At 40.5% G+C, this 26,439-nt stretch overlaps 1 protein-coding gene across 1 annotated transcript in view; it reads right to left on the reverse strand.

Moving 5' to 3' along the window:
* Positions 1-16,689: 16,689 nt before the first annotated feature.
* Positions 16,690-26,439, reverse strand: part of Mrps28 (mitochondrial ribosomal protein S28) — a 111,531-nt gene continuing 101,781 nt past the window's right edge. Inside the window, exon 3 of the mRNA XM_090338987.1 lies at positions 16,690-16,964. Within this exon, the coding sequence (XP_090195113.1) occupies positions 16,787-16,964 (178 nt within the window). The 3' untranslated portion in view covers positions 16,690-16,786. The remainder of the gene's footprint in view (positions 16,965-26,439) is intronic.

Raw genomic sequence — 26,439 nt, forward strand, 5'->3', positions numbered from 1 at the left:
GCTAGGATTATAGGCGTGAGCCACTGTGCCTGGCTCACTGTTATTCTTTATCTGTGACTATAAAATAAGCTGCCCCAAATTCTTCCATGCCTTAAACTCACAAACAAATAGTATTTCCCAGAGTCTTGTGGGTCACAAATGTAGTTGCAGCTGGGAAACTGGCTCAGGATTAGCTACAATAGTGCAGTCAAGCTTTTGTCCCAGATTTCTGCTATCCAATGCATGATGTGAGCTTGAGAATCTGCTCTCAAGATGGGGTACATAAATAGCTAATGGTAGGTAACCTTGGTTCCTCACTGGCTGTAGCAGTGGGGCTTATTTATTATCATACTGACATTTCATATTAAAGACATTTGATGTCTTTACTGCATTTTTGTTTGTTTGTTCGTTTTGCCAGTCCTGGCTTGAACTCAGGGCCTGAGCACTGTCCTTGGACTTTCTCAAGGCTAGAGTTCTACCACTTGAGCTTCAGCACCACTTCCGGCTTTTTTCTATGTATGTGGTGCCGAGGAATCGAACCCGGGTCTTCATGCATGCTAGGCAAGCACTTTAACCACTAGGCCAAACTCCTGGCCTCCTTTACTGCATTTTTTAGAAGTTAGCTTTTTGGGGAGGACCAAGAGGGATAGATAGAGATGGGGGGGGAACAGAAACCATTCTCTTATGACCTACTCAATAGTAATAAATAGCATAAAGTTATTGGTCACACAAGCCCATACATGCTTTGTAGAAACGATACAGATTGGTAGAAAGGGCTGCTATAGGTGAACATGTACTTAGACACCACAGACAGCCCAAAGTGAACCACGAAACCACATAGAACCATGTACGCCAGTAGGTTCAAATCACGCATGACGTCATGAGGCTGTGAGTCATGGAATCCCACACATTTACTCAGGCTGCTGCCTTCATGCCTCCCTCTACCAACACCAATCATTCCCTTGGCTCCTCAGGTGGAACCCAGGAAGACGTCCAATTAAACAAAGAGCTCAGAAAATACGGATGGGCAAGGCTGATCTAGAATTGTGTAATTACAGGCACAATAGATGATCTGAACCTGGCACATGTCTTGGGTTGATTACCTCATTTAAAAAGCTTAGTTTTATCTGGCAAAAAAAAAAAAAAAAAAAAAAAAGCTTAGTTTTTTTTATTTTCTTTCACCCCTAAGCTACAGCACAGAGAAGCCAATTACGTGTCTGCCTGCCTTGAACAGGGGAACAGAACAGTTTAAGGGCTCAGTTTTTACTGAATGGGACAATCTGCAACTCTAAAGAAAACTCGTCTGTGTTACTGTAAGATTAATTTGGGTTTAAGTCTCCTTTACATTTCCGCTGACTTCTTCTAACTGTAAGGGCCATAGAGCTTGCTGAGTACAGGCTCCAAATCATGAATTTTTTTTTTTTTTTGAAGTTCATCTAAGCAAGTCATTTGGGTAGGTGTAGATAAAAAGGATTTCCACTCCTGGAATATGTCACAGAACCCTTGATCCTAAAGACAATAAACTGCTGAATGCCATTGGTTCAAATCTATGATCAATCCCTTCATCCCCACAATTAACATGTTCTCATTCTTTTCCTAACAAAAAATTGGATATACATCCTAAAACTACTGAGAATGACAATGTGATACAGTTCCAATCAGGGAATTTTATGGGAAGCCTACAGTAGTTACGGGTTCTGCGTTCCTGATACACTCATGGATCCTACCATTTGTTTCCTCCCTGGCTAGCAAGCAGAAGAGTGATTGGAGTTGGAGCTCAAGAAGCCAAGCCACCACCCTATCCTGGAAGAAGGCCAAGAGAAATCAAAGAGCTTTTGAGTCACCAAACCCCAGGCATTGGTTAGCTCTCTATTTGCGTAGAAAAGAAGTCCCTCTGTGGCTTCTTTTATTGCTATTCTGTTTTCTGTTACATGTAGTTGAACTGAATTCTTTGTGTGCGTGTGTGCGTGTGTGCGTGTGTGTGTGTGTGTGTGTGTGTGTGTGTGTGTGTGTGTGTGTGTAGGTCATGGGGCTTGAACTCCGGGCCTGGGCGCTGTCCCTGAGCTCTTCAGCTCAAGGCTACTGCCCTACCCCTGGAGCCACAGATCCACTTCTTTTTTTTTTTTTTCCTTCTAGTAATTAATTGGAGATAACTGTCTCACAATCTTTTCTGTCCATGATGGCTTTGAACCTCAATCCTCAGATCTCAGCCTCCTGAGTAGCTAGGATTATAGGTATGAACTACTGTGCCTGGCTTGAATTGAATTCTTTTTTTTTTTTTTTTTTTTTTGCCACTCCTGGCTTGAGCTCAGTGCCTGAGCACTGTCCTTGGGCTTTCTCAAGGCTAGAACTCTACCACTCGAGCCTAAGCACCACTTCCAGCTTTTTTCTATGTATGTGGTATTGAGGAATCGAACCCGGGTCTTTGTGAATGCTAGGCAAGCACTCTACCACTAGGCCAAACTCATGGCCCTGAATTGAATTCTTAATGAACATAGACCACAAGATATTTTTAGATCAACCCTAATAAAGTGATTAATTTGGTGTTAAATAAATAAACTTTATTATCTTCAAAAAAGTTAGTTTGAAAGTTTCAAATTGGCAAAGACCATCATTTTTGATGATCTAAAGAAATTTTAGTCTCATGATGATCTTAACACTATTGCACATGGATTTTTGTTGTATTTTTCCATTCCTTTCAACAATCAAACTGGCCCACCCAGCCAGAGGACTGGGTTCTTTATTGAAAGAAGGGGAATCACAGATGGCTGGTCCTTGATACCACATGCCCTCCCTACTCTATACCTACTTTATAGAAGTGTCTGCTGACCCCTTCTTTGAAACTAAGTAACCTGTTGGTGTAGTTTGGATATGGCCTTTTCCAAAACTTTCACTACTCATTGTGGCAGTGTTGAGAGTACTTCGAGTCACAAAGCATTTCACTCACAAATACATTAATGTCCTCTCTCAGGGGAGAGTGATTTTTTGTTTTCACAGATCCGGGATACTTTGCATGGGTTTCTATGAAGTAGGGTACTTTCGTTTTTCTTTTGTTTTCTCTTTCACACATGCTACTTTGCTATTCTCCAATCTTCTCCTTCTATGGCATGCCATCTGGTTCTTGCTAGATTTGGCATCCCAAGTATGAACTTTCCTACCTCCAGAATCATAATCTTTAGTTTAAAAATGACTCATCTTTGGTATTGTTGTAGTCACAGAAAAAAGGATTAAGACATTCATTACATTCTCTCTAAACTGAACCTTTCCTTCTGGAACCTACATATATATTTCTTACATATTTCTTCTTCGTCTTTGTCTTCGTCTTTTTGCCAGGCTTGGGGCTTGAACTCAGGGCCTGGGCACCATCCTTGTGCTTTTTCAAGGCTAGAGCTCTATGACTTGAGCCACAGCATCACTTCCAGCTTTTTCTATGTGTGTGGTACCGAGGAATTGAACCCGGGTCTTAATGCATGCTAGGCAAGCACTCTACCACTAGGCCAAACTCCTGGCCTGCATATTTCTTTTCAGACTATGTACATAACATTTGTTTCCTCATGTGGATTACAAGCTCCATGGGGGTCAGGAGCTGGGTTGATTATATTTGTGCCTGTGTCTTGGTCCTCAAAGGAAAAACAAGGTAAGGGGAAATGTAATGTCCACACTGTGTTTCAAGGAAGTCCCTGAGAAGTTCAAGTGACAGCTCTCCGCCCAAGGACTTACAGAATTTCAAGACCATCAGAGATGGCACCCACAGTGCCCAGGCCCCAAGTTAAAGCCCTAGTACCAGCATGTGCGTGTAAACGTACAGGTACTAACATGCTAAATTTAAGTGATAAAGGAAAATTCAAGATTTGTTGAGCGGCTGAATATCTTTAGTGGAAGTTGGCAATGTTATGGAAAAGAATGAATCGATAACTTACCATGTGTCCAGAGCTAGTTTTCCTTAGTAGTGAGCTTTGTTAGACCGTTGTACCCAGAAATACCAAGAGTTTATTATATATGTTTGTTACTTTAAAATGTTTTATTTTTGTCAATCATGGGGCTTACACTCAGGCCTCTGCATTGTTCCTGAGCTTTTATTTTGCTCAAGGCTAGTACTCTACCACTTTGAGTTAAATCTCCACTTCTGAGGGGTTTTTTGTTTGTTTGGTTGTGGTTTTGGTGATTAATTGGAGATAAGAGCCTTAAATCCCTTCTTCCAGGATTGGCTTCAAACTGCCACCCTTAGTGCTCAGCTTCCTGAGTAGTTAGGATTACAGTCATGAGTCTCCAGTGCCTGGCTTGCTTGTTACTTATTTAATTTTTATTTACCTATTTAATATTTTATTTCTCATCACAGGCCTCTGGGAAACTGGGTATGTCTAGAGATGACAACATCCCATTAGAGTCTGAGCCAGTCAAGAGAATGTCTAGGGGCAATAGGCTAGGTTTCAACATCTTTTTTTTTTTTATTGTAATTAGTAAAAGGGTTACATGATATTTGCCAGATAGAAGGTGCATTAATTCACATACATTGATACCCTTTCACATGTCTTGGTACCCATTACCCTCCCCCCCCACACCCCCACCCGTCTTGGTTTTCCCCCTTCCCTATCAAATTTCAAATATCGAAATACAAATAAATTCAATATATCAGATAACAAAGTGAGATACTATAACAATGAGATAACCAAGGGACAGCAAAGGAGATGAGAGACAACATAGTACATTAAGGACAACAATCATTCATTATATGGCTTTTGTTTCAATATCCTGGAGGTCCTTTCAATTAGCTTAGGTTTCAACATCTTTTAGCTACCTTAAGCAGGGGAAAATACTGTCATGCATTGTGAAAAGTAAGCCTTTCTAACTGCTTTCTTGTGTAATTTTTTTTGTGACAGGACCTAGGCATGGTTCCTGGGCTTTTTCTGCTCAAGGTTAGTAATCTATCATTTGAGCCATAGCTCTACATTTGGTGCTTTGGTGGTTAACTGAAGTTAAGAGTCTCATAGACTTTCTTACCTGGGCTGGCTTCAAACTTCAGTGCTCAGAACTCAGCCTCCTGAGTAGTTGCCTGTAGATGCATCTACATCTGGTACTGAGCTCAAGGCTCATATTCTGAAGAGGTAAATACAGACGGGAAACTATCTCTTTATACTGGTGACCAAGTACATATCTGAAGGGCCTGGAGTGATACTTCAGTCCTAGATAAAGGTTCTGCTTGTTAGGGTACAATAATCATTTGGCCTTTTCCAAGAAGTGCTATTCCCCTTCTAAGTTCTATACAAATCTGAAGGTGAGAATTCAAGATAAATCATTTTTAGACCATGAAAACCCAAGTAGGAAGATAAACAAAAGTGAAATTTAATAATTCTCACAAAAACCTAAAATTAAGCTAGGGGTGGTAGTACATGGTTGGAATCCTACCACTTGGAAGGCAAAGGCAGGAGGATTGAAAGTTCAAGGCCAGCTTGTACTTCATAGCCTCTACCTCAAAAACCAAAACAAAAACAAACTTGAAAATGTAATACCGGCATGGAAAATATATTGCCATTTGCTTATTCTACCTCTTTCCTCTAAGCACCTGCTATAATGAGAAGAGCTATGAACAACTGCTGCCTACCTGCAAGTCTTTGAACCCACACATCTGAACTTGAGAGATGTAGGTAGGAAGTAGGATAAGAGAGAAGTGGAGTCAGGGATCTGATGGAAGCTGCCCCTTCAGACAGAGGTTACACATTATGGAAGATGGAGATGAATGGTTTTGGTAATCATAGGTTAGCTAGGGATGAAGTTTCTGGAATGTTTGGATGCATATATATCCTGATTGGCTCTCTTATTCAAGAGACTTAATTATAACGAGTAATTTTATAAGTTGCTTCATTTTCTACTGGAATTAGGATGTTCATACTAAATAAGTTAATCGTATTTTAAATTAGTGAATAAAATTAATTAAAAGGAGCTGGGCACTGGTAGCTCCCCACACCTCTAATTCTAGCTATTCAGGAGGCTAAGATCGGAGGAGTGAGGTTTCAAGCCAAAGCAGGCAAGAAAGTCCCCAAGAGAGACTCTTATCTCCATTTAACCACTTAAAAACGGAAAGTTTTGAGCTATAGCTCAAATAGTAGAGCACTAGCTTTAAGCACAAAGGGGATTAGGGATAGCACCTGGGCCTTGAATTCAAGAACTGGGACTGGCCAAAAAAATCATAATAATTGAAAGGATATGAAAGATAAAATCATCTTATCATTAGTCATCACCCCCTTTTTTTTTTTTGCCAGTCCTGGGCCTTGAGCTCAGGGCCTGAACACTGTTCTTGGGCTTTCTCAAGGCTAGAACTCTACCACTTGAGGCACAGCACCACTTCTGGCTTTTTTCTATGTATGTAGTACTGAGGAATCGAACCCGGGTCTTCGTGCATGCTAGGCAAGCACTCTACCACTAGGCCAAACTCCCGGCCCAATCACCCATTTTATTTTATTTAATTTTTTTGTCAGTCCTGGGGCTTGAATTCAGGCCCTGAGCTGTCATTGGGCTTTCCTCAAGGTTGGCACTCTACCAAGTGAACCACAGCACCACTTTCAGCTTTTTTCTACAGAGGAATGGAACGTGGGTCTTCATGCATGCTAGGCAAGTACTCTACTACTAGGCCAAACTCCCAGCCCTTCATCATCCATGTTAAAAAGTAGATGTATACGTACATATACTCTTGATTTTAATGATTTTAATGTATTAGAGAATACCCTCAAACTATGAGGAAAATAATATTTTAAAGTAAATTGGTAATACTTCTCCAGTGCTTTTAGAAACTTTTTTTTGTACCAAGGTTTGAACTCAAGGTCTTGTGTTTAGCCATTCTGTTAGCTTGGCTTTTTGCATGGACTTTTCTGCCTGGGCTGACTTTAAGCTATGATCCTCTGGATCCCAGCCTCCTGAGGAGTAGGGATTTGTGGATGAGAGCCTCCAGCTCCATTAGAGAAAAGACTCTGAGAGGCCAGGAGCATGGCCTAAAGAGAGAGTGCTTGCCTAACATGCACGAAGCCCTGGATTCAATTCTGTAGTACCACATACACAGAAAAAGCCAGAAGTGGTGCTGTGGCTCAAGTGGTAGAGCATTAGCATTGAGAAAATCCAAGGACAATGCCTAGGCCCTGAGTTCAAGCCCCAGCACCAGCAAAAATCAAACAACATAACAAAGCAAAACACAACACAACAAAACCAGAATGAGGAAAGTCTGAAAGGCTACTGATTAGATATCCATCACAGAAGGTACCCATCATGAGCACTGATCAGAAAATATTAGACATAGAATAAACAAATCCAAAGTACAGAATTATACAACTTTCTTATTTTCTCCATCACTTACAACCAAGTCAGTAAGTTTAGATCCAGAGAGGAGATGTTGTCTTTGCCAGAGACAAAATTACTTTTGAACACTACTTGAAAAAAAAAAAACCCAATAGGCCAGAATACTTGTCAAGAATCTGTGATCTTATAGTTATTGGTGTATGTGCGTGTGTATGTGTGTGTGCGTGGTGGGAAGGAGGAGTTGGGGTGCTCTCATGTTGAACCACACTCCAGCTCTTCTTTTGCTCTGGTTTTGGGAAGAGTTTCCCTGTTTTACTGTGTATCATGCATAATGATACTGACTCTTGACACTGTGGTGTTTACATATGGAGAAAAGTTGAACAAGCACCACTCATTTACTAGGACAGTTGGGGCACAGGAGCAGATTTCAATAGGAGCAGAGATTATGTCTTTGTGAGCACAAATTTGATTAAGAGGCATTCCTTGTGCACATTTGTGGGACTAAGCAGGAAGCCAAATGCTTAACTTCACTATAACCATTTTCGCAGCATCCTTGAGGAAAAAGCAGCCTGCCACCATTTGGATAAACAATATCTGTGAGTGATGGAGGACAAAAAGCTAAGAGCAGGAAAGCAATGGGCACTAGATGGGTGTAAAACATGCATGCAATTCCAGGGACCAGAATGTGCAAAAAAGGAATAGAATTATGTGCCTGCTCATACCCAGAAAACTTCCCACAGCCTTGGACTCAAGGAATTCACAATAAATACAGTGGATAATGTTTGTGTTAACTTAGAAGTAAAAGAACATGACCTGAGTGCCTGTGGCTCATGCCTTCATTACTCAGGAGGCTGAGATCTGGAGATCATGGTTCAAAGCCAGCCTAGGAAAAAAAGTCTATGAGAGTTTCTTCTTTCTCTTCCCTTCCCTTCCCTTCCCTTCCCTTCCCTTCCCTTCCCTTCCCCTTCCCTCCCCTTCCCTCCCCTCCCCTCCTCTCCCCTCTCCTCCCCTCCTTTTGTTGGTCACAAGGTTTAACTCTAGGCCTGGGCATTGTCCCTGAGCTCTTCAGCTCAAGGTTAATGCTCTACCACTTGAGCCAGTGTCACTTCTGGTTTTCTGGTGGATAATTGGAAGATAAGAGTCTCACAGACTTTCATGCTTGGGCTGGTTTTGAACCTCAGATCTCAGCCTCTTGAGTAGCTAGGATTATAGGCGTGAGGTACAGGCACCTGCATTTTTATTATCTTTAAGTAGTTGTACAAAGGAGTTGCCATCTAACAAAGCAGTTTGTGAATACAGGACATCCTGATCCATGGCACTCCATTCCACATTCCCACCCACTCCTCTGGACCCACCCCTTCCTTTACTTTTCTTAATTTTGTAGTATATACATTGAATTCTTGGCTGTATTCTTCCTTTCCTTCTCTTCATTCATCTACCCCCTCTCCCCTTGATCTCACCTCACCTCTTGCAAGAAGCCATTTCTGGTGCTTATTTTGTTGGGCTTTGCCTTTGCCTTTGTAAGGAATTATACTATTTTAGTTCTTCCTTGAATCTACCATGTTTCAATTAATACATTTGTATATACCTGAATAACACCCAACATGTGTATTTATATGTTTATAGGCTATGAGGGAAACCATACAAACTTTCCCTCTCTGAGCCGGCCTTATTTCACTTAATATAACTTTGTAAGTCTTTCCGTTTCTTTACAAATGGCACAATATCATTTTTAAATGGATGAGTAAAATTATATCAGAACACATTCTTCTTCTTCTTCTTCTTCTTCTTCTTCTTCTTCTTCTTCTTCTTCTTCTTCTTCTTCTTCTTCTTCTTCTTCTTCTTCTTCTTCTTTTTGTAGATCATGGGCCTTGAATTCTGGGCCTGGGTGCTGTCCCTGAGCTTTTCAGCTCAAGGCTAATGTTCTACCACAGGACTCATAGCACCACTTCTGGTTTTCTGGTGATTAATTGGAGAGTCTCAAAGACTTTCCTTCCAGTGCTGGCTTTGAACTTTGATCCTCAGATCTCAGACTCCTAAGTAACTAGAACAAAGTACTTTCAAATAGAAAATACAGATCTGAAAATTCATGCATCGCTTTAGAACTCTGCAAAACTACCTCAGACTCTCTTCTAGAATACTATAAACCATGTTTATAAATTAGAAACAGGAAAACACAGCATATCAATGAAAGCAACAGGCAACAGTTGAACTTAGAGATACTATATGCTTATAGGTAAAAGAGCTTCCACTCAGCCTGTTAGGGCAACCAGTTAGACATACATAGCAATAGGCCTGCTGATAGAGAGGAAGGTTAGTGGTAACAAGGAAAGCTTCAAAGACTACAATGGTCTGGATACTCGACAGGAGCCGGCACTCTGCCACCTTAATAATCCCCCGGAAATCACATCATTATGAAATTGTTTTCTATAATGGTGGCTTGAGTCATCAAGGAAGACTTTAAATCCTGTTTAGTATTCTCTGTTTTCAAAAGCAGGAAATGTGTTGGGGTCAGGGGACTGAATAATGCATTTTAGAGTTTTATAGGTAACATTTGGTTGTGCTCACATTTTACATATTCCCCATGTACTAAAATCTAACTACTCAGTGGCTTATTCTTGACCAATAAAATGCTTTTCTAATAATGATCAATTGTTACTTTCATTAAACATGGTTAATTTTTTTTTTTTTTTAAAGCTGGGTGCTGGTGGTTCAAGCTTGTAATCCTAGCTGCTCAGAAGTTGAGATCTGAGGATTACAGTTTGAAGCTAGCCATGGAAGGAAAGTCTATGAGACTCATCTCATCTTCAATCAGTGACTCAGAGAAAAGCCTAAAGTGGGGTTGTGGCTCAAGTGGTAGAGTGCTAGCCTTGAGTAAAAGAAGCTCAGGGACAGTATCCAGGCTGAGTTCAAACCCCAGGATCAGTGCACACACACACACACAATTTTTTAAAAAGTAGATTATATTTTCCAAATATCCTCACAACTACTTTAAAACATTGGTGGGGCAGCATTTAGGTGGTATTAATACAGATGGAGAGAGGATGGCAAGAACAAAGCCATCAGTAGAGTGGCATGAATATGTGGTAATCAGAGATTTTATCTTGGCAGGAAGAGGCAGACCCAGTAGACAAGGTCATGGGGCCGAGAGAATGTGAGAAAATGGAAATGATGCCATGCTCTTCTTCAGTTGATGCATTACCATTCCATAAACATATTCAGGATCCGGGGAAGGGCTGTACTGGTATGGTTTTGGGAGAAAGAACACCATCTTTATCTACTGGCTTCTGTGGTATTTACTACATCTAAAATGAAGGATTCTGCCTTTAAATGTTGCCTGGAAAAAACACAATATCCTGCTTTCTTTTATTCATTCATTTGAACCAATTATTGCTATCATGGTTTCATGTGCATTCTTCCCAAACCATAATGATGTAAGACTTATAGACTATGGTAAAAGTTGGATTTTTTTTTTTTAAGGCAGGCAATTTTGTGAAGCAAATGGTAGTAATCTGAGCCACTTTTTGGTTTCTGAAGATTTCATCTCTTCACAGGATGATTTCAGGCTCCACACAATTTTCTACCTGGAGTCTAACATCCTACCATTCAAAAATCCTATGTTCTATCTCGCATGTGTAGAGAATGGGTTGCAGAAAATTTAAAAAGACATTTTTTTCCGTTTCCTTTCCCTACTTCCATGGAGTCAGAGAATCTTTCTTTATAATTAGTTTGAAGAATCATGGGGGAAAAGTTACCATCATTTCAAGTAAATACATGCTTCCCTTAGGAATTTATACTAAAATGTGTATTTATTTTCAAAAACCAAATAATATGAATATATGAAATGCAATACTTGGTCAACCCAATGGCCTAACCAGTCTGTGGTTTCCAAGTTTCACAGTACTCTATTACTGTTGGTCTCAGGAGTTTGGGGATGCATTTCTGACTCCCCACTTTCTTTGAGCTTTCTCAGGCTAGCGCTCTACCACTTGAGCCACAGCACCATTTCCAGCTTTTTCTATGTATATGGTACTGAGGAATTGAACCTGGGTCTTCGTGCATGCTAGGTAAGCACTGTACCACTAGACCAAACTCCTATGCCACCCCCCGACTTTTTATTACTGAAATATGCATTTATCATTCACAAACTCAATCTTTCCTGAACTTATTTATATTATTAGCTTATATCAAGTACAGGAACAAGGAGACCCACAAAAGCAAGGTCACTATACCATGAAATTGTAACAAGGGGAATGAACAATTGGGATAATTTCATATACTGTAGTTGTTTGCTTGGTCACAAGTATCGTTCCTCTCATACATAACACACTTACTCAATCTCTACACTCTGCCTGCCCAAAGCTTCATCCAAACAAAGCACCTACTGAAAGTCCAGGATTATGCAATGTACATTAGAACCATTTGCCATCTATAAGTCTGTGGTTGTCAGTTCTAAGATGGCCTCCCGAGTGGTTCTGCCTCTTGGTACTGGTGGTTTTATGTTATCTTCTCTCCTTGAATAATCCACTTTGACGATCAGAACATGACAATACCACAGGGAGTCATTTTAGTGACTAAGCGGCATATGCAAGACTTTGATCTTTCTGTCTCTCTCTGTTTTAAGTTGCCATGTTGAGAAGGATCACATGGCAAAGAACTGAGTTGACTTGCAGCTAACAACTAGCAGGAATTGGAGCCTGCAGCCTGAGAATTATAGACATTTGCACAAAATAATATACCTTTAAAGAACTAGATGAATTATAGCAAATTCAGAAATAACTATTCCCATGATTATTATGTTGATTATATGATGTTATACTAAAGAACAACAAGCAATGAGTATAAAATCTCATACATATATCAGTAAAAAAGATTCATCCTCATAATCAATTTATGACAATATTTTCTTTGTAAAAAGTGGCGATGTTTCATATGCATTCATCCACTAATGGTATCATTACTTTTTTTTTTTTACAGTCCTGGGGCTTGAACATGGGGCCTGTGCACTGTCCTTGGATACTTTTACTCAAGGCTAGCACTCTGCCACTTGAACCATAGTGCCACTTCGGGCTTTTACTGTATATGTGATACCACAGAATTGAATACAGGGTTTCATGCATGCTAGGCAAGCACTTTCTACCACTAGGCCACGTGTCCAGCCTGGCATCCTTGTATTTTTAAAGGCTGTCAAGTAACCTATAACAGAGAACAGCCTCATTGCATAGCCTTTTTTTTTTTTTTTTTTTAAAGGGCTCATGTGCAAAAGGCTTGGTCCCTAATATACCAGTGTTCAGAGGGGGCTTTGGACTTTTTTTTTCCTTTTCTTTTGCCAGTCCTGGGGCTTGATCTCAGGGACTGGGCACTGTCCTTGGGCTTTGTCAAGACTAGCACTGTACCACTTGAGCCACTTCTGGATTTTTCTGTGTATGTGGCACCAAGGAATCAAACCCAGGGCTTCATGTATACTATGCAGGAAACTCTACAACTCTCCCAGCCAGAGGGGTCTTTGGGAATTAAGTGTCTCATGAGGCTTCTGACTTCATCAACAGACCAACCCATTGGTTCAAAACTTTACAGCTTTTAGTAGGAAGTGGGAAAAATGTTAGGCAGTGGGGCCTTGTTGCAGAAAGGAAAAAATAAACTGAAAGCTGAATTCAGACAGCTTCAGAAATACCATGAAAATGTTCTGCTGTTTTAATACTAATACTGAGGTCTAGGAGTGATGTTAACTGGCCAGGGGCTACTGTATGAAAGCAAGAGAGAGAGAGAGAGAGAGAGAGAGAGAGAGAGAGAGAGAGAGAGAGAGAGAGAGAGAGAGAGAGAGAGAGAGAGAGGAGAGGGAGGGAGGGAGGGAGGGAGGGAGGGAGGGAGGGAGGGAGGGAGGGAGGGAGGGAGGGAGGGACAGAGAGGCGGGCAGAGAGAGAGAGAGAGAGACAGAGACAGAGAATAAAAGAAAATCCTGCCAACCACAAAGCTGAGCTTAGCACATTTTCCCCGAGTCAAACCTTCAGAGATCTGAGTCTTGGTTCACAAGTGTGATAAATCCTTGGGGTAAATCTTTCAGAATGAAGAGACAACAAATTTAGGACTCTCCACAATTCATCATGACTTCACCTTAACTTGAATATATCAGCAAAAATACAGCCATTCTAAATAGGATCATGTTCACAGATTCCACTGATTTGATGGCCTAGGGGACTATTGAGAACGTGAGTTTAGATTAATAACTGACCTTTATAGATTTGTGTTCTAAGAGGTGGGAAAGAATATTCTGGTGGTGAGCTTTTGAAAATAGGAATGGGGGCCGGGAGTTTGGCCTAGTAGAGTGCTTGCCTAGCATGCACAAAGACCTGGGTTTGATTCCTTGGTACCATATACATAGAAAAAAGCCAGAAGTGGTCCTGAGGTTCAAGTGGCAGAGCTCTAGCCTTGAGAAAAGCCTAAGGACAGTGCTTAGGCCCTGAGCTCAAGCCCAGGACTGGCAAAAAAAAAAAAAAAAGAAAGAAAAAAGAAAAGAAAAGTAGTAATGGGTTCTTGCTGCAGGATCTGAAACTTCAGAGAGCACAGTCCATCTTCCTTCCTACCATACTCCTTCACAATAAAGACAATCACTTAATTCATATCTTGGAAAGTGACATGTCTGCATTTAGTGCAATTGTTTTTCTGTTAATTACCTTCCCCATTTTTCTCACAGAGGAAGGCTGACAGCCCAAGACCAGAGCCCAAATTCTGAATTGTTGAAGTTTCCTTAGGATCAGAAAGAACAGTCACTGTAGGTTGATGAGAGTAGTCAAACTCTTGAAGTAGAGTGAGCTTTGATCCAATCCTTGTGTGTGTGCATATGTGTGTGTGTGTGTGTGTGTGTGTGTGTGTGTATGCCAATCTTAGGGCTTGAACTTAGGGCCTGGGAGCCGTCCCTGAGCTTTTGTGCTTAAGACCAGCACTCTACTACTTGAGCCACAGCTCTACTTCTTTTATGGTAGCTAACTGGAGATGAGTCTCATGACTTTTTCCTGCCTGGGCTGGCTTCAAACCAGATCTCAGCTTCCTAGTTAGCTAAGATTACAAACGTGAGCTACTGACCCAGTCTTCTTTACCATGAAATCTCTCACCCTCATTTCACTCCTGGATGCAAGAGTATGTAGTACTACTATTCCTGAGAATTTTGTAATAAAACAGGTTCTCTGTTTTCCCCAAAGCCAGCTCCGTCTGACACTACCTCTTTTCTGCTATGTCAATTTCTAGTCACCGATCTATGTTCCACACTGCTAAATTTTGTTTTCTCATTTGCTGTTTTTTGTCCCTAATATGTGATTTCTGTTAATGTGAGTATTCATCATGCATACATCTCCATTTATTGTGGGTTCAGTGAAGCTTTAGACTAATGTCAGGTGAATATATTAATTTGATGTCTCAACCTGGAACTCCAAGTTTAAAGTGAAAGCAATCAATGGAACTATGAGGATTTTTTTCTTTTCCTTATAGCAATAAGCTGCTGAGGTGTAGGCATGAAATAGGCAGATAGATTAAAATTAGGTTTGCATTATACCAAGTCAGACACAGAAAGGGTAAAGTAGCAGAATGTTGTACTTGCAAGCCTGTTGTTTTAGCCTTTGGTAGTACTAGGACAGGTGTTCTACCACTTGAGCCATGCTCCTAGACCTTTTTACATCAACTATTGAGACAGTCTCATATTTATGCGCATACTTAGGGCTGAGATTTTTCTAGTTAAGTGCTGTATAACTTGGATGACAGGTGCATGCCATCATGTTCAGCATTTTATTGGTTGAGATGGGAGCTTCATGAAGAGATGGACTATTATTCCCCTTCACTGACTATGGTCTGCCTTTCAATGTTAACAACCAGCTAATCGAAGTGAAGCTTTGTGACTTCCTAGCCTAGGTTAGAAAAAGTTACATAGTTTCCCCTGGCCCTCTTGAAGAAGCTAGCCATAATGTAGGCATCTAGTTGTTCTAAGACTACCATGCTACAGAAATGTGATGTACTCTGGCTGACAGGAAGTCCCCATTAGAACTCCTGCCAAATGTGAGGCGTGTGAAACTCCCTTGGACATGATTAACCATACAGATAGCTGCTTCGTTGATACTGTGAGAAACAAAATTGCCGAGTTTAACCATGCCTCAATTCTTGACCTAAATAATTTGTAACATATGATAAAATGTCTGTGAGTTACAAGTTTTGATCATTCAACTGAACCTCTCACATGAACCACTGACCCATATTCTACTTGCCTTCAGACTTAACATGTGCAAATCTGAGTTCTAGAAAGTTCTCTCATAAGTGTTCTTCCCCAGCTCAATTAAAGGCAATTCAATTCTTCTAGTTACTTTTGGCACTGCCAGCTTTTCTTCTGTTCTCCTATACCTAATATCTAGTATTCAGGCAATCCCACTGGCACCATCTTCAAAAGATTTCAGTCATTTATCTCCACCTTTACGGCTACAAACCAGGTCCAAACCACTGCCTTCTCTCACCTGAATCAGGCGATAGACTCCTTTCAGGTATCACTCAGCTACTTTGGGTAGTCGTCAGTCTATTCAGCCAAGTTGCTCAAGACATCCTGTAAAAATGCCAATCAAACTGTATCCCTCCTCTGCTCAGATTCCTTTCCAGCAATCCTCCATCTCAGTGAAGAGTAACCAAATGTCAAAGGGCCTCTGTGCCTCACCCCACCCCGCTGTATTTATCTCCTACTTCTCTTGCACTCAGCTATGATGGCTCTTCCTGCTCCTTAAAGTAGATAGGCATGGGCCTGTCTGCTAGCCACTACCTCTGTTGGAATGACCTTTCCCAAAGGTTTCTGTGGTCAGATTCTCTTTCAGATATTATTCCAACAGGACTTTCTCCAAAAGGTGACACCACATCTATTTCAACCCTTCAGATATCTTGTAACTCATCCTTGGCTTTATTTCCCTTCTTGGCATATATCACTGTCTAAATACACTTACATTTTATTTACTTATTTACTGCTCACTTTCTTTGGCTGAATGTTACATAGTACAAGCCAAGCCTTTTTGTCTAATTTGTTCATTGCTAATTACACTTATGCTGTGTACCTGGAGATCCTCAAGCCATACTTACTGAGTGACACAGGATCTCAGTATACCATCCCAATCAAAGAAAAAAATATGGGGCCAGGAGCATAGCCTAGTGGTAGAGTGCTTGCCTAGCATGCACGAAGCCCTGGGTTTGATTCCTTGGTACCACATATTCAGATAAGCTGGAAGTGGTGTTGTGCCTCAAGTGGCAGGGCACTAGCCTTGAACAAAATGTGTCCAAGGACAGTGCCCAGGCCCTGAGTTCAAACCCCAGGACTGGTAAAAAAGAAAAAGAAAAAAACATGGCAAAAAAAGGGAAGGGGTGCAGCTAAAGCAAATGCAAACAAACAAGAGTTCTGATTAGTTTTCATGTAGAACATTTTTCAGTTATTTATTCACAATTTTCTCCTTGCATTCGTGATGAATAAATATCCGGGTCAGCAAAGGAGTGAATTCATTTCTCAAGGTTCCATCTTCTTAGGATGCTCTTCCTTGGATTTCACATCTCTGTTGTCCTGGAGTCCTAACAGAACAGCATCTGCCTCCAGGAGAGTTGTGTCTGTGGTTCCCCCCAGAAACCTAGACGTGAGCTCAAGATCCAAGAGCCGCAGGCGGACCCTGGTGTCCTTCTGGTATTTCCTAGATGGTAAGAAAAAAAAAATTCGTTAATTCTGTATATCATAACATGAACAGCTGTTTACATTAATGCTGTATCTGAGAAATATGAGCCTTTGACATAAAAGCAATTTTGCTATATCAAAACTGTTTACCTTGCAGGGCGCTGGTGGCTCATGCCTGGAATCCTAGCTACTCAGGAGGCTGAGATCTGAGGATGTGGTTCAAAGCCAGTCTGGGCACTAAAAAAGTCCGAGAGACTCTATCTCCAATTAAACAACAGAAAAGTGGCGCTGTGGCTCAAGTGGTAGAATGCTAAGCTTCAGCTGAAGAGCTCAGGGTCAGCGCCTAGGCCCAGAATTCAAGCCCATAACTGACAAAAAAAAAAAAAAAGCTTACTTTCAAGTTGCCATTGAAGATGGTATAATCTTTAAACCTTTTAATTTCATTCTTTGTATTTCAAACATATTTGTTCTGAAAATTGTCTTTGTGTGTGTGCGTGTGTGTGTGTGTGTGTGTGTGTGTGTGTGTGTGTGTGTGTGTTAGTAATGAGGTTTGAACTCCAGGCCTCATGATTACTAGATAGGTATTTTACCACTTGAGCCAAACTCACTGCTCTTTTTGCTTTATTTTCCTCATAGGATCTCATATTGTTGCTCAGGCTAGCCTGGGCCATATGCTACCTATATCGCCTGTGCAGAAGAGATTATAGAAATGTACCACTAATTCTGGATCTCCATTTAAAGAATGTCATTCATATATAAAAGATAGTAGACAAAAGGAAAAAAAAAATCAGGTACATATTTTCTCCTAGAACTAATACCTCCTTTTGAAGTAAAGTAAGATCTTACAAAAACAACATAAATAAAAGTCTTGATTGAAGACATGGCTCAAATGGTAGATCTCTAGCTATACGGGCAAAAATGTTAAGAAAGAGCATGAGTCTGCAGGTTCAAATCCCAGCACAAACATATATAGCTAAAAATTTAAAGTGTTCTCACCACAAATAGATAACTATATGAAGTATAGCATATGCTATTTAGTCCGCAACAAATACATTTTTCAGAATACTACTATGTTATATATAGTAAACGTAAATAATTCAGATTTGTCAATAACAAATATACAGGAGGTAGCAGTGAACAAACAAAACAAACAAACAAAACCCCCATAAATTATGGGGAAAATGTAGTATTGGCTTAACATACATATGATGACTCAATTTGGACAATGAAATATTTAAATATTTTATGCCACTAAATGAAAAACTGATATTCATTTGCTTTTTTTTTTTGCCTTGATTACTTTAAAAGTTTAGTATCAACCTTACAGAAATGCAGGAGAATGAAAATATTGCTTCTGGTCAAAAACTACAAATCTTTAAAGAACTAAGTATATACTTCAAGTACTGTAAGTCTGTCTGTTTATGCACACATGCTTGCCAGCCCCAAACCTCATGAATCCCATACAAGCTCTATGACTGCCCACTAATTAATATTTAAGATGATCTTACACATATAGAAAACAAAAAAGCAAGTTCTAAGAAAAGTTACTAGAAAACGATCATAGTAGGCCATATAATTAATTGCTTATACAATTTTGAAAGAATTTGTAAATAGTTCTTCAAAAAATACCTAGGCTATTGGAACGTTTAAAAACGCTATTTTTCTCTCTAAACGTAAATGTCCTTTGATAAAATCTGGAAAGTAATGAGAATAATGAAGTTAGTCACATTTTCCTTTCATAAAATCTAGGAAATAATGAAGTTAGTCACTTTTCTAGTCACATCCTTCTACATGTGTTTGTGTGCTTGATAACATAAATCATATTTTCTGTCACTGTTTTAAAAGAGATATTCAGAATAATGGCATGGGTATATGTTGTCAGAAAGTATTTATAAGACATATTCTACATGAATTAGCTCCTGGGAAGATAAGTTCACAGGCAAGGGAAAGCCAAACACTACTTATTTATATTGCATGGAACTATAACCTGTGTTTAACGGATTTTTTTTTATTTGTCCTCACAGCATGATCCAGTGATTTGTTCAATCAATTTTCATTCATAGTGATCTCTCATTCCCGCTCCCCTGCAGCATCCAATTAATTACCCAACTCTGTTCATCTTAAAGACAGATATCTATTGAACTCAGTCCTTCAAGGTCTCATCACCTCTAGCTAAAGCTTGAGGCAAGACCTGATCCTCCCGGAGCATAAACGTTTCAAGCCCTTGCAGAAGTTACCCCCTTCCCCATCTGGCTTCCTCTGCACCTTTGTTTCTATTGTGAGCACTGTGTGGACTTGTGTCTTTCTAAATTCTACTGAGCCTTAAGTATCTATGCAGAACACATCAATTGCAGCTCCTTTTCCTCTCCCTAGTCAGAAGCAAGAGTCTGTTGTTTGAATTTCTATGAACATGAGAGTTTATGAAACTTACTATCAGATACGAAACTTACTATCAGAGCTAGGTGCAATGGTTATTGCCTATGATCCCTGTAACTTTTTTTTGGGGGGGGGGGCTTGAACTCAGGTCCTACGCATTGTCCTTGGGCTTTCTCAAGGCTAGAGTTCTACCAATTGAGCCACAGCACCACTTCCAGCTTTTTTTAGGTATGTGGTACCGAGGAATTGAACCCCGGTCTTCATGCATGCTAGGCAAGCACTCTACCACTAGGCCGAACTCCCGGCCCCCCTGTAACTTTTGAGGTGGAGATTGGAATTTAAGGTTAACCTTGAACAAGCACCAGGGAGTGGTGGTACATGCCTGTTATCTCGGCTATGCAGAATGTACAACTGGGAGGACTGTGGTTTAGGATTACCCAGGCAAAAATGTGAGACTTCACCCCCAAATAACTAGAAAGTCAAAAGGGGCATTGCTCAAGTGTAGAACACTTGCCTAGCAAGCACAAGACTGTAAGTTGGATAAACAGTACCATCTAAAAAGAATGCTTACTTTATATTTATATTACAGTTATTTCAAAGAAAATGTTATTGTCCATGTAAGACTATAACTGCTTTAAGAGCAGGCTGTAATCTTGCCTGTGCACCTCCTCAAAGTGCCTTGACGACTACATTTCATTCAAGGAAGTTTCATCCACTGTGTGTTCTCACACTTTCCAGTGTATTACAAGTACATAAGGGTGCTTGTCAAACACAAACATAGACAGAAGCAGGTGAGCAGACAAATTTGAGATAGGACTTGAGAATCTATTTATCTTTTCAAAAAACATCTATAATGAATCTGATGCAGTCTTTCCTGAGACCACTTGAGAAAATCTAACCTGGAGTTGCTTTAATTGCACATAGTCAAGTGTAGGATGGCAAGGCATTCTACATGAACTCAATGGACCACAACATTGTAGCAACCATCAACAACATTCAAGAGTGATGGTGGCCAGGAGTATGGCCTAGCGGTAGAGTGCTTGCCTAGCATGCACGAGGACCCGGGTTCGATTCCTCGGTACCACATACATAGAAAAGGCCAGAACTGGTTCTGTGGCTCAAGTGGTAGAACACTAACCTTGAGGAAAGCCCAAGGACAATGCTCAGGCCCTGAGTTCAGTCCCTAGGACTGGCAAAAAAAAAAAAAAAAAAGAATGATGGTGCCTCCCACAAGTGATTCCACAAATAAATAAAGCCTACTCTCAGTAGGGAGTCCTCTTCCTGTGTACACTATCCATTCTGGAACACCATGCACATACATAGAAAGGGCAGCATGCTCCATCAAGAACCAAAACCACCTACCGGGCACTGAGGGCTCACATCTATAATCCTAGCCACTCAGGAGGCTGAGGTCTGAGAATTGCAGTTCACAGGCAGCTCTGGCAGATCAGTCTTTGTGAGACTCATCTCTAATTAACTACTCAGAAGCAGAGCTGTGGCTCAAAGTGGTAGAGCACTTGCATTGAGCAAAAAAGCTCAAGGACAGTACCCAGGCCCTGAATTCAAGCCCTCTGACTAACAGAAAAACAAGACATCAAAAAACAAAGCTACCCAAAGAATAAGGAAGTCCATCCTTGTTTCAACTTTGGAACACTTTATTAAAGGGAAAGAAAAAAGTCAACCAATAATTGTATTTCTCAGAATTCCACTTGTGCCAATGTAATCTGAGGCGACCCTTTAATATTGTAGTCTTTGATAGTTACTTACACTACTTACTCATTGCATTTGGCCTTCCATTGTTCTATGTAACAAGATTTAAAATGATTATGCCAGTAAATTTCTCCCACATTGTTTGTGCATACTGTAAATGATCACTCTGATCAACGGCCAATGTATAAAATCCACTAGAGGCAATGTAGTCAATCACTGAGGCCTCTGGGGCCAGCTGACTAAACAAGGGGTCCAGCTGTATTGCTTTTCATTATGCAACTCTTGAGTCAGGTGCTTTATCTGGTGCAATTTCCTCATTTGTAAAATGAGAATAATAATTGTATCTACAGTCTAAGATTCTTGTGAGCATAATATGAAACAACATATGCTAAGTCCTTACACAGGTTCAATAATGTTAGATTCATCAATTACCATCATCAAAACAAAAGTTGGAGACACTTGATTCTTTGTAGGACTCACAGAGCTCTCCTGGTTTGTAAGTAAACCAACACAGACTTTATATGAAAGCTCTAGTTCAGTTTTAATTGAATAATTTGGCTTGACTCAAATCCTATTCATTTTAGATACTTTTATATTATATAGTTATAGGTAGTTTTATTTATATTCACAGATATTTTTCTCTAAAAAAATATAACCCAAGAACCAAGAGTATGGCTTAGTGGTAGCTTGCTCGCCTAGCATGCAGAAAGCCCTGGGTTCAATTCCCTGGAACCACATACAGAGAAAATGCCAGAAGTGGCACTGTTGCTCAAGTGGCAGGGCACTAGCCTTCAGCAAAAAGTTTCCAAGGAAAGTGCCCAGGCCCTGAACAAGCAAACAAACAAAAAACAGAAAAAACATACAAATGAGGTACAAAAATGAAACTTTCTTTTAAAATGATTGCTGCAGTGGGCTGGGAGTTTGCCCTAGTGGTAGAGTGCTTGCCTGGCATGAACAAAGACCCAGGTTCAATTCCTTGGTGCCACACAGATAGAAAAAAGCCTGAAATGGTGCTGTGGCAGAGCATGAGGCCTTGAGAAAGCCCAAGGGCAATGCTCAGGCCCTGAGTTCAAGCCCTGACTGGCACAAAAAAGCACAAGAAAAAACAATGATTGCTGCAATACTTTTGAGGGTGTGAGGCAAAGTAAGTGTGAACAAAAACAAGAACAAATTTAAGTCACATTTCCCAGCACCAGACCCCATATGAAAAAGCATCAAATACTGTCTGTCACCAGCGGGACACAATGATTAACCTACCCAAGGGTTCTTTTCAACAGTGGCTAAAGGTGCTGGTGGGGCACGCTTACTTTTCCCATCTTCTGTCACTCTTCCTAACTTTTGATAGAGCAAGAGCTAAAAAGCTTTTTATGACTCCACTTGTGTTTTTAGCATAACAATTTCTGGGAAAGGTAGGATAATAATTCCTACAGATTTCTTATTTGTTTTAAAACTTTTTTCAGCATCTTTTAAAATTTACTAGATCAACAGTAGATTTAACCTCAAATCAACTATTCTCTTCATGATTTTATAGACTCAAATCTTTTTTGCCTTCTTTCTAGAATGGTGTTTTGTTATTCTTTTATTTAACCATTTTCCTATTTCTTTATCTAATGGGTTATTATTCTGTAAAATATGCCCATAAATATTATTTAGCTGCAATTTCAGGGCTTTCACAAAAGCCACCCATGAACCTCAAAAATTAGTAAGTCCCTTTCTAGACTTTGAGTGTGTTTGTTTTTCTTAAGGTAAGAGAAATGGGTTCTCATTTCATCGATGCAACAAGATAGCCTCGTGATTGTTGATGCTTTACATGAATGTGCTTCTGAAAGTTCTAGTAACTATGGCTATAGCTCAGTAGTAGAGCCCTTGCCTAGCATGCACAAGACCTCAGATTAGATCCCTAGTTTTGGGGGTGTAGGAGGAGGAAGACTTTAGGGAAACTTAGTGTATCACTGAAGAAGCTCACTGGACCAATTAACAAGGTTAATACACGGCAGCCTCTATTACAGTCCTATTTACTAGTGGAAACAAGACAAAAGCATTTATATGTTCATGTATATATGAAATTTTTCTTACCCTGAATACTTAAAAAAAGTCTAACCTAATTAAAAGTGGATAAGCAGGTGTTAAAAAAAATAGGAGCTAGTCACCAGTGGCTTACACATGTTATCCTAGCTACTTATGAGGCTGAGATCTGATGATAACAATTCAAAGCCAGTGTAGGCAGAAAAGTTTATTAGACTGTTTTTTTTTAATCCCCCCTGGTCACTGTGGGGTGTGAACTCAGGGCACTGTCTCTGAGCTCCTTTTGTTCAAGGTTAGCAGCCTTTACTACTTTGAACCACAGTGTCACAGTTTTCTGGTGGTTAATTAGATAAGAGTCTCACGGACTTTGAAACTCAGATCTTAGCCTCCTGAGTAGATAGGATTACAGGCATAAGCCAGCAGCAAGGAGCTAGCTGTATGAAACTCTTCAATGAATTTCCAAAAAGTCTGAAGTGGAGCTGTAGCTTAAGTGGTAGAGCGCTAGCCTTGAGAAAAAATACTCAGGGCTCCCAGGTCCTGAGTTCAAGCTTCAGAACCAGTGCATGGACACACACACACACACACACACACACACACACACACACACACGCAGCAGCAGCAGAAGGGTTTTTGTTTTTGCCAGTCCTGGGCTTGAACTCAGGGCCTGAGCACTGTCCTTGGGCTTTTTCAAGGCTAGAGTTCTGCCACTTGAGCCACAGTAACACTTCTGGCCTTTTTTATGTATGTAGTACTGAGGAATCGAACCTGAGTTTTCATGCATGCTAGGCAAGCACTCTACCACTAGGCCAAACTCCTGCCCCAACATTATGTTTTTAAATTTAAAAAATACATAGAAAAGATAAATCAATAAAATGAATCCCTCAAATTAAGTTCTTGATATCCCATTTTTGGATCTATGGTTTTAAGTATTTATGGGATGGAACTCAGATTTTTTTTTCTAGGCATATGTGTGTGTGTGTGTGTGTGTGTGTGTGTGTGTGTGTGTGTGTGTGGTGTATCTCTATCTATCTATCTATCTATCTATCCCCCCCTCCCCCCCCCCCCGGCCCCACCACCTCAGTCATGGGAATTGAACCCTGAGCCCGAACACTGTCCCTGAGCTCTTCAGCTCAAGGCTACTGCCTTAACCCTGGAGCCACAGCGTCACTTCTGGTTTTCTAGGGGTTATCTGGAGATAAGAATCTCATGGCCTTTAGTGCCTGGGCTGACTTTGAGCCGTGATCTTAAGATTTCAACCTCCTGAGTGGCTAGGATTACAGGCATGAGCCACCGTGCCTGACCCCACCCCCCCCACACATTACATATTACTTCTTGAACACTGAGATGCCTTCTCATGCTTTTTGTCCCCTTTTCCCTTTCTTTAAATTAGAAATTTTTAGAATTTTAGAGTTGCTTTTGGGTGGGCTGAATGATAGCATTGCTATTAGCTGGGTCTTGTGGTACATAGAGCCCATATGGTAGAGAGAATTGCTCTTCAGTGTGCTATCCATTGATGTAGGCAAAGAGCCTACTATTAACAACTGGAGCCCAGAACCTAGATTTGGTAATAAAGATATATAATAAGTATAAGTTGCCAGGCGAGGTGATTACTATATACGTTTATGGAAAAAACATCTGTTTAGAATGCTGTCAAAAACTGCTACCTCAGGAAAAAAAAACACATCATGATAAGCAGCACTACCACTTCACCTTGTATGTTTTGTGACCTGTGTCAGGTGTACTGTGTGTGTGTGTGGGGGGGTGGCTTGCTGGTACTAGTGTTTGGACCCAAGGCCTCAGTTCTTGCTGTTTTTTTTTTTTTTTCCCCCTACTCAAGGCTGGTGCTCTATCACTTGAGCTTGAGCAATGTCTCCACTTCCAACTTTTTTTTTTGTTGGGTTGTGGAGCTTGAACCTGGCCTGGGTGCTATCCCTGGCTCTTCAACTCACCCTACCCTACGGCCAAGCCCCACTTCCCTTTTTCTAGAGGTTACCTGGAGATAAGAGTTTCAGGTCTTTTTTTTTTTTTTTTTTTTTTGCCAGTCCTGGGCTTGAGCTCAGGGTCTGAGCACTGTCCTTGGACTTTCTCAAGGCTAGAGCTCTACCACTTGAGCCTCAGCACCACTTCCGGCTTTTTCTATACATGTGGTACCAAGGAATCGAACCCGGGTCTTCATGCACGCTAGGCAAGCACTTTAACCACTAGGCCAAACTCCCGCCCCCCCCCTTTTTTTTTTGCCAGTCCTGGGCTTGAGCTCAGGGCCTGAGCACTGTCCTTGGTCTTTCTCACGGCTAGAACTCTACCTCTTGAGCCTCAGCACCACTTCCGGCTTTTTTCTATGTATGTGGTACCAAGGAATCAAACCCGGGTCTTCGTGCATGCTAGGCAAGCACTCTACCACTAGGCCAAACTCCCAGCCCAAGTTTCAGGTCTTTTTGTGCCCAGGCTGGCATTTGTCTTAATCTGTCACTACAGCACTTGCCATCCAAAATCCAAGATTTATGTTCCCTCCTTTCAATGCAATATAATGCAATACACTGCTAAAATGTTTTATTTTTTTATTTATTTTTGCTAAAATGTTAACTAGAATGTTATTAAAACGCCATTCTCCAGAAACCCCTCAGTGTAACTATTTATAGATAATATAAATAATTAAAAAAAAAAACCAAAAAACAGCACTGTGAGGGCCAGGAGTTTGGCCTAGTGGTAGAGTGCTTGCCTAGCATGCACCAAGACCTGGGTTTGACTCCTCAGTACTACATACCTGGAAAAAAAGCTGGAAGTGGTACTGTACTCAAGTGGTAGTGCTCTAGCCTTAAGGAAAGTTCAAGGACAGTGCTCAGGCCCTGTGTTCAAGTCCCACGACTGGCAAAAAAAAAAAAAAAAACCCACCCCCCCAAATAAAAACAAACAAACATCACTGTCCAATGTAACTTTAAGAGAGAATGGAAACATTCCATATAATCTGATCACTAAGTACTTTAAAATATGGCTAATATCAATAAAAAAGTAACATTTAAAATTATATTTAAAAGTAAAATGTAGATGGCCACATAATAGCTCCAGAAAGTTTCAAACTGCAGGCTAAGAATGGTGTTTCAAGGCTGCAATCCCAGCTCTTGGAGGCTGAGACAGGGACACTAGGAGTTTAAATAGATGGTGAGGTCAACCAAGCCAGTCTGGGCTAAGCAGTGTCTCAAAAACAAAAACAGAAGATCATCAACAACAAAACATCTTATATACACACATGGGTGCACATACATGCAATAGTTACAAATTTACAGTAAAAAAGTAAAATATACTTTGTGCTACAAGATTTAAATATATTATAGTAGAAAGGCTTGCTTTACAGTCAAAATTAGCACTATAAATAATTTATCAAA

Source organism: Megascapheus bottae, chromosome 9, assembly GCF_031878675.1.
Source record: "Megascapheus bottae isolate mThoBot1 chromosome 9, mThoBot2.hap1, whole genome shotgun sequence".
In the NCBI taxonomy this organism is placed as follows: Eukaryota; Metazoa; Chordata; class Mammalia; order Rodentia; family Geomyidae; genus Megascapheus; species Megascapheus bottae.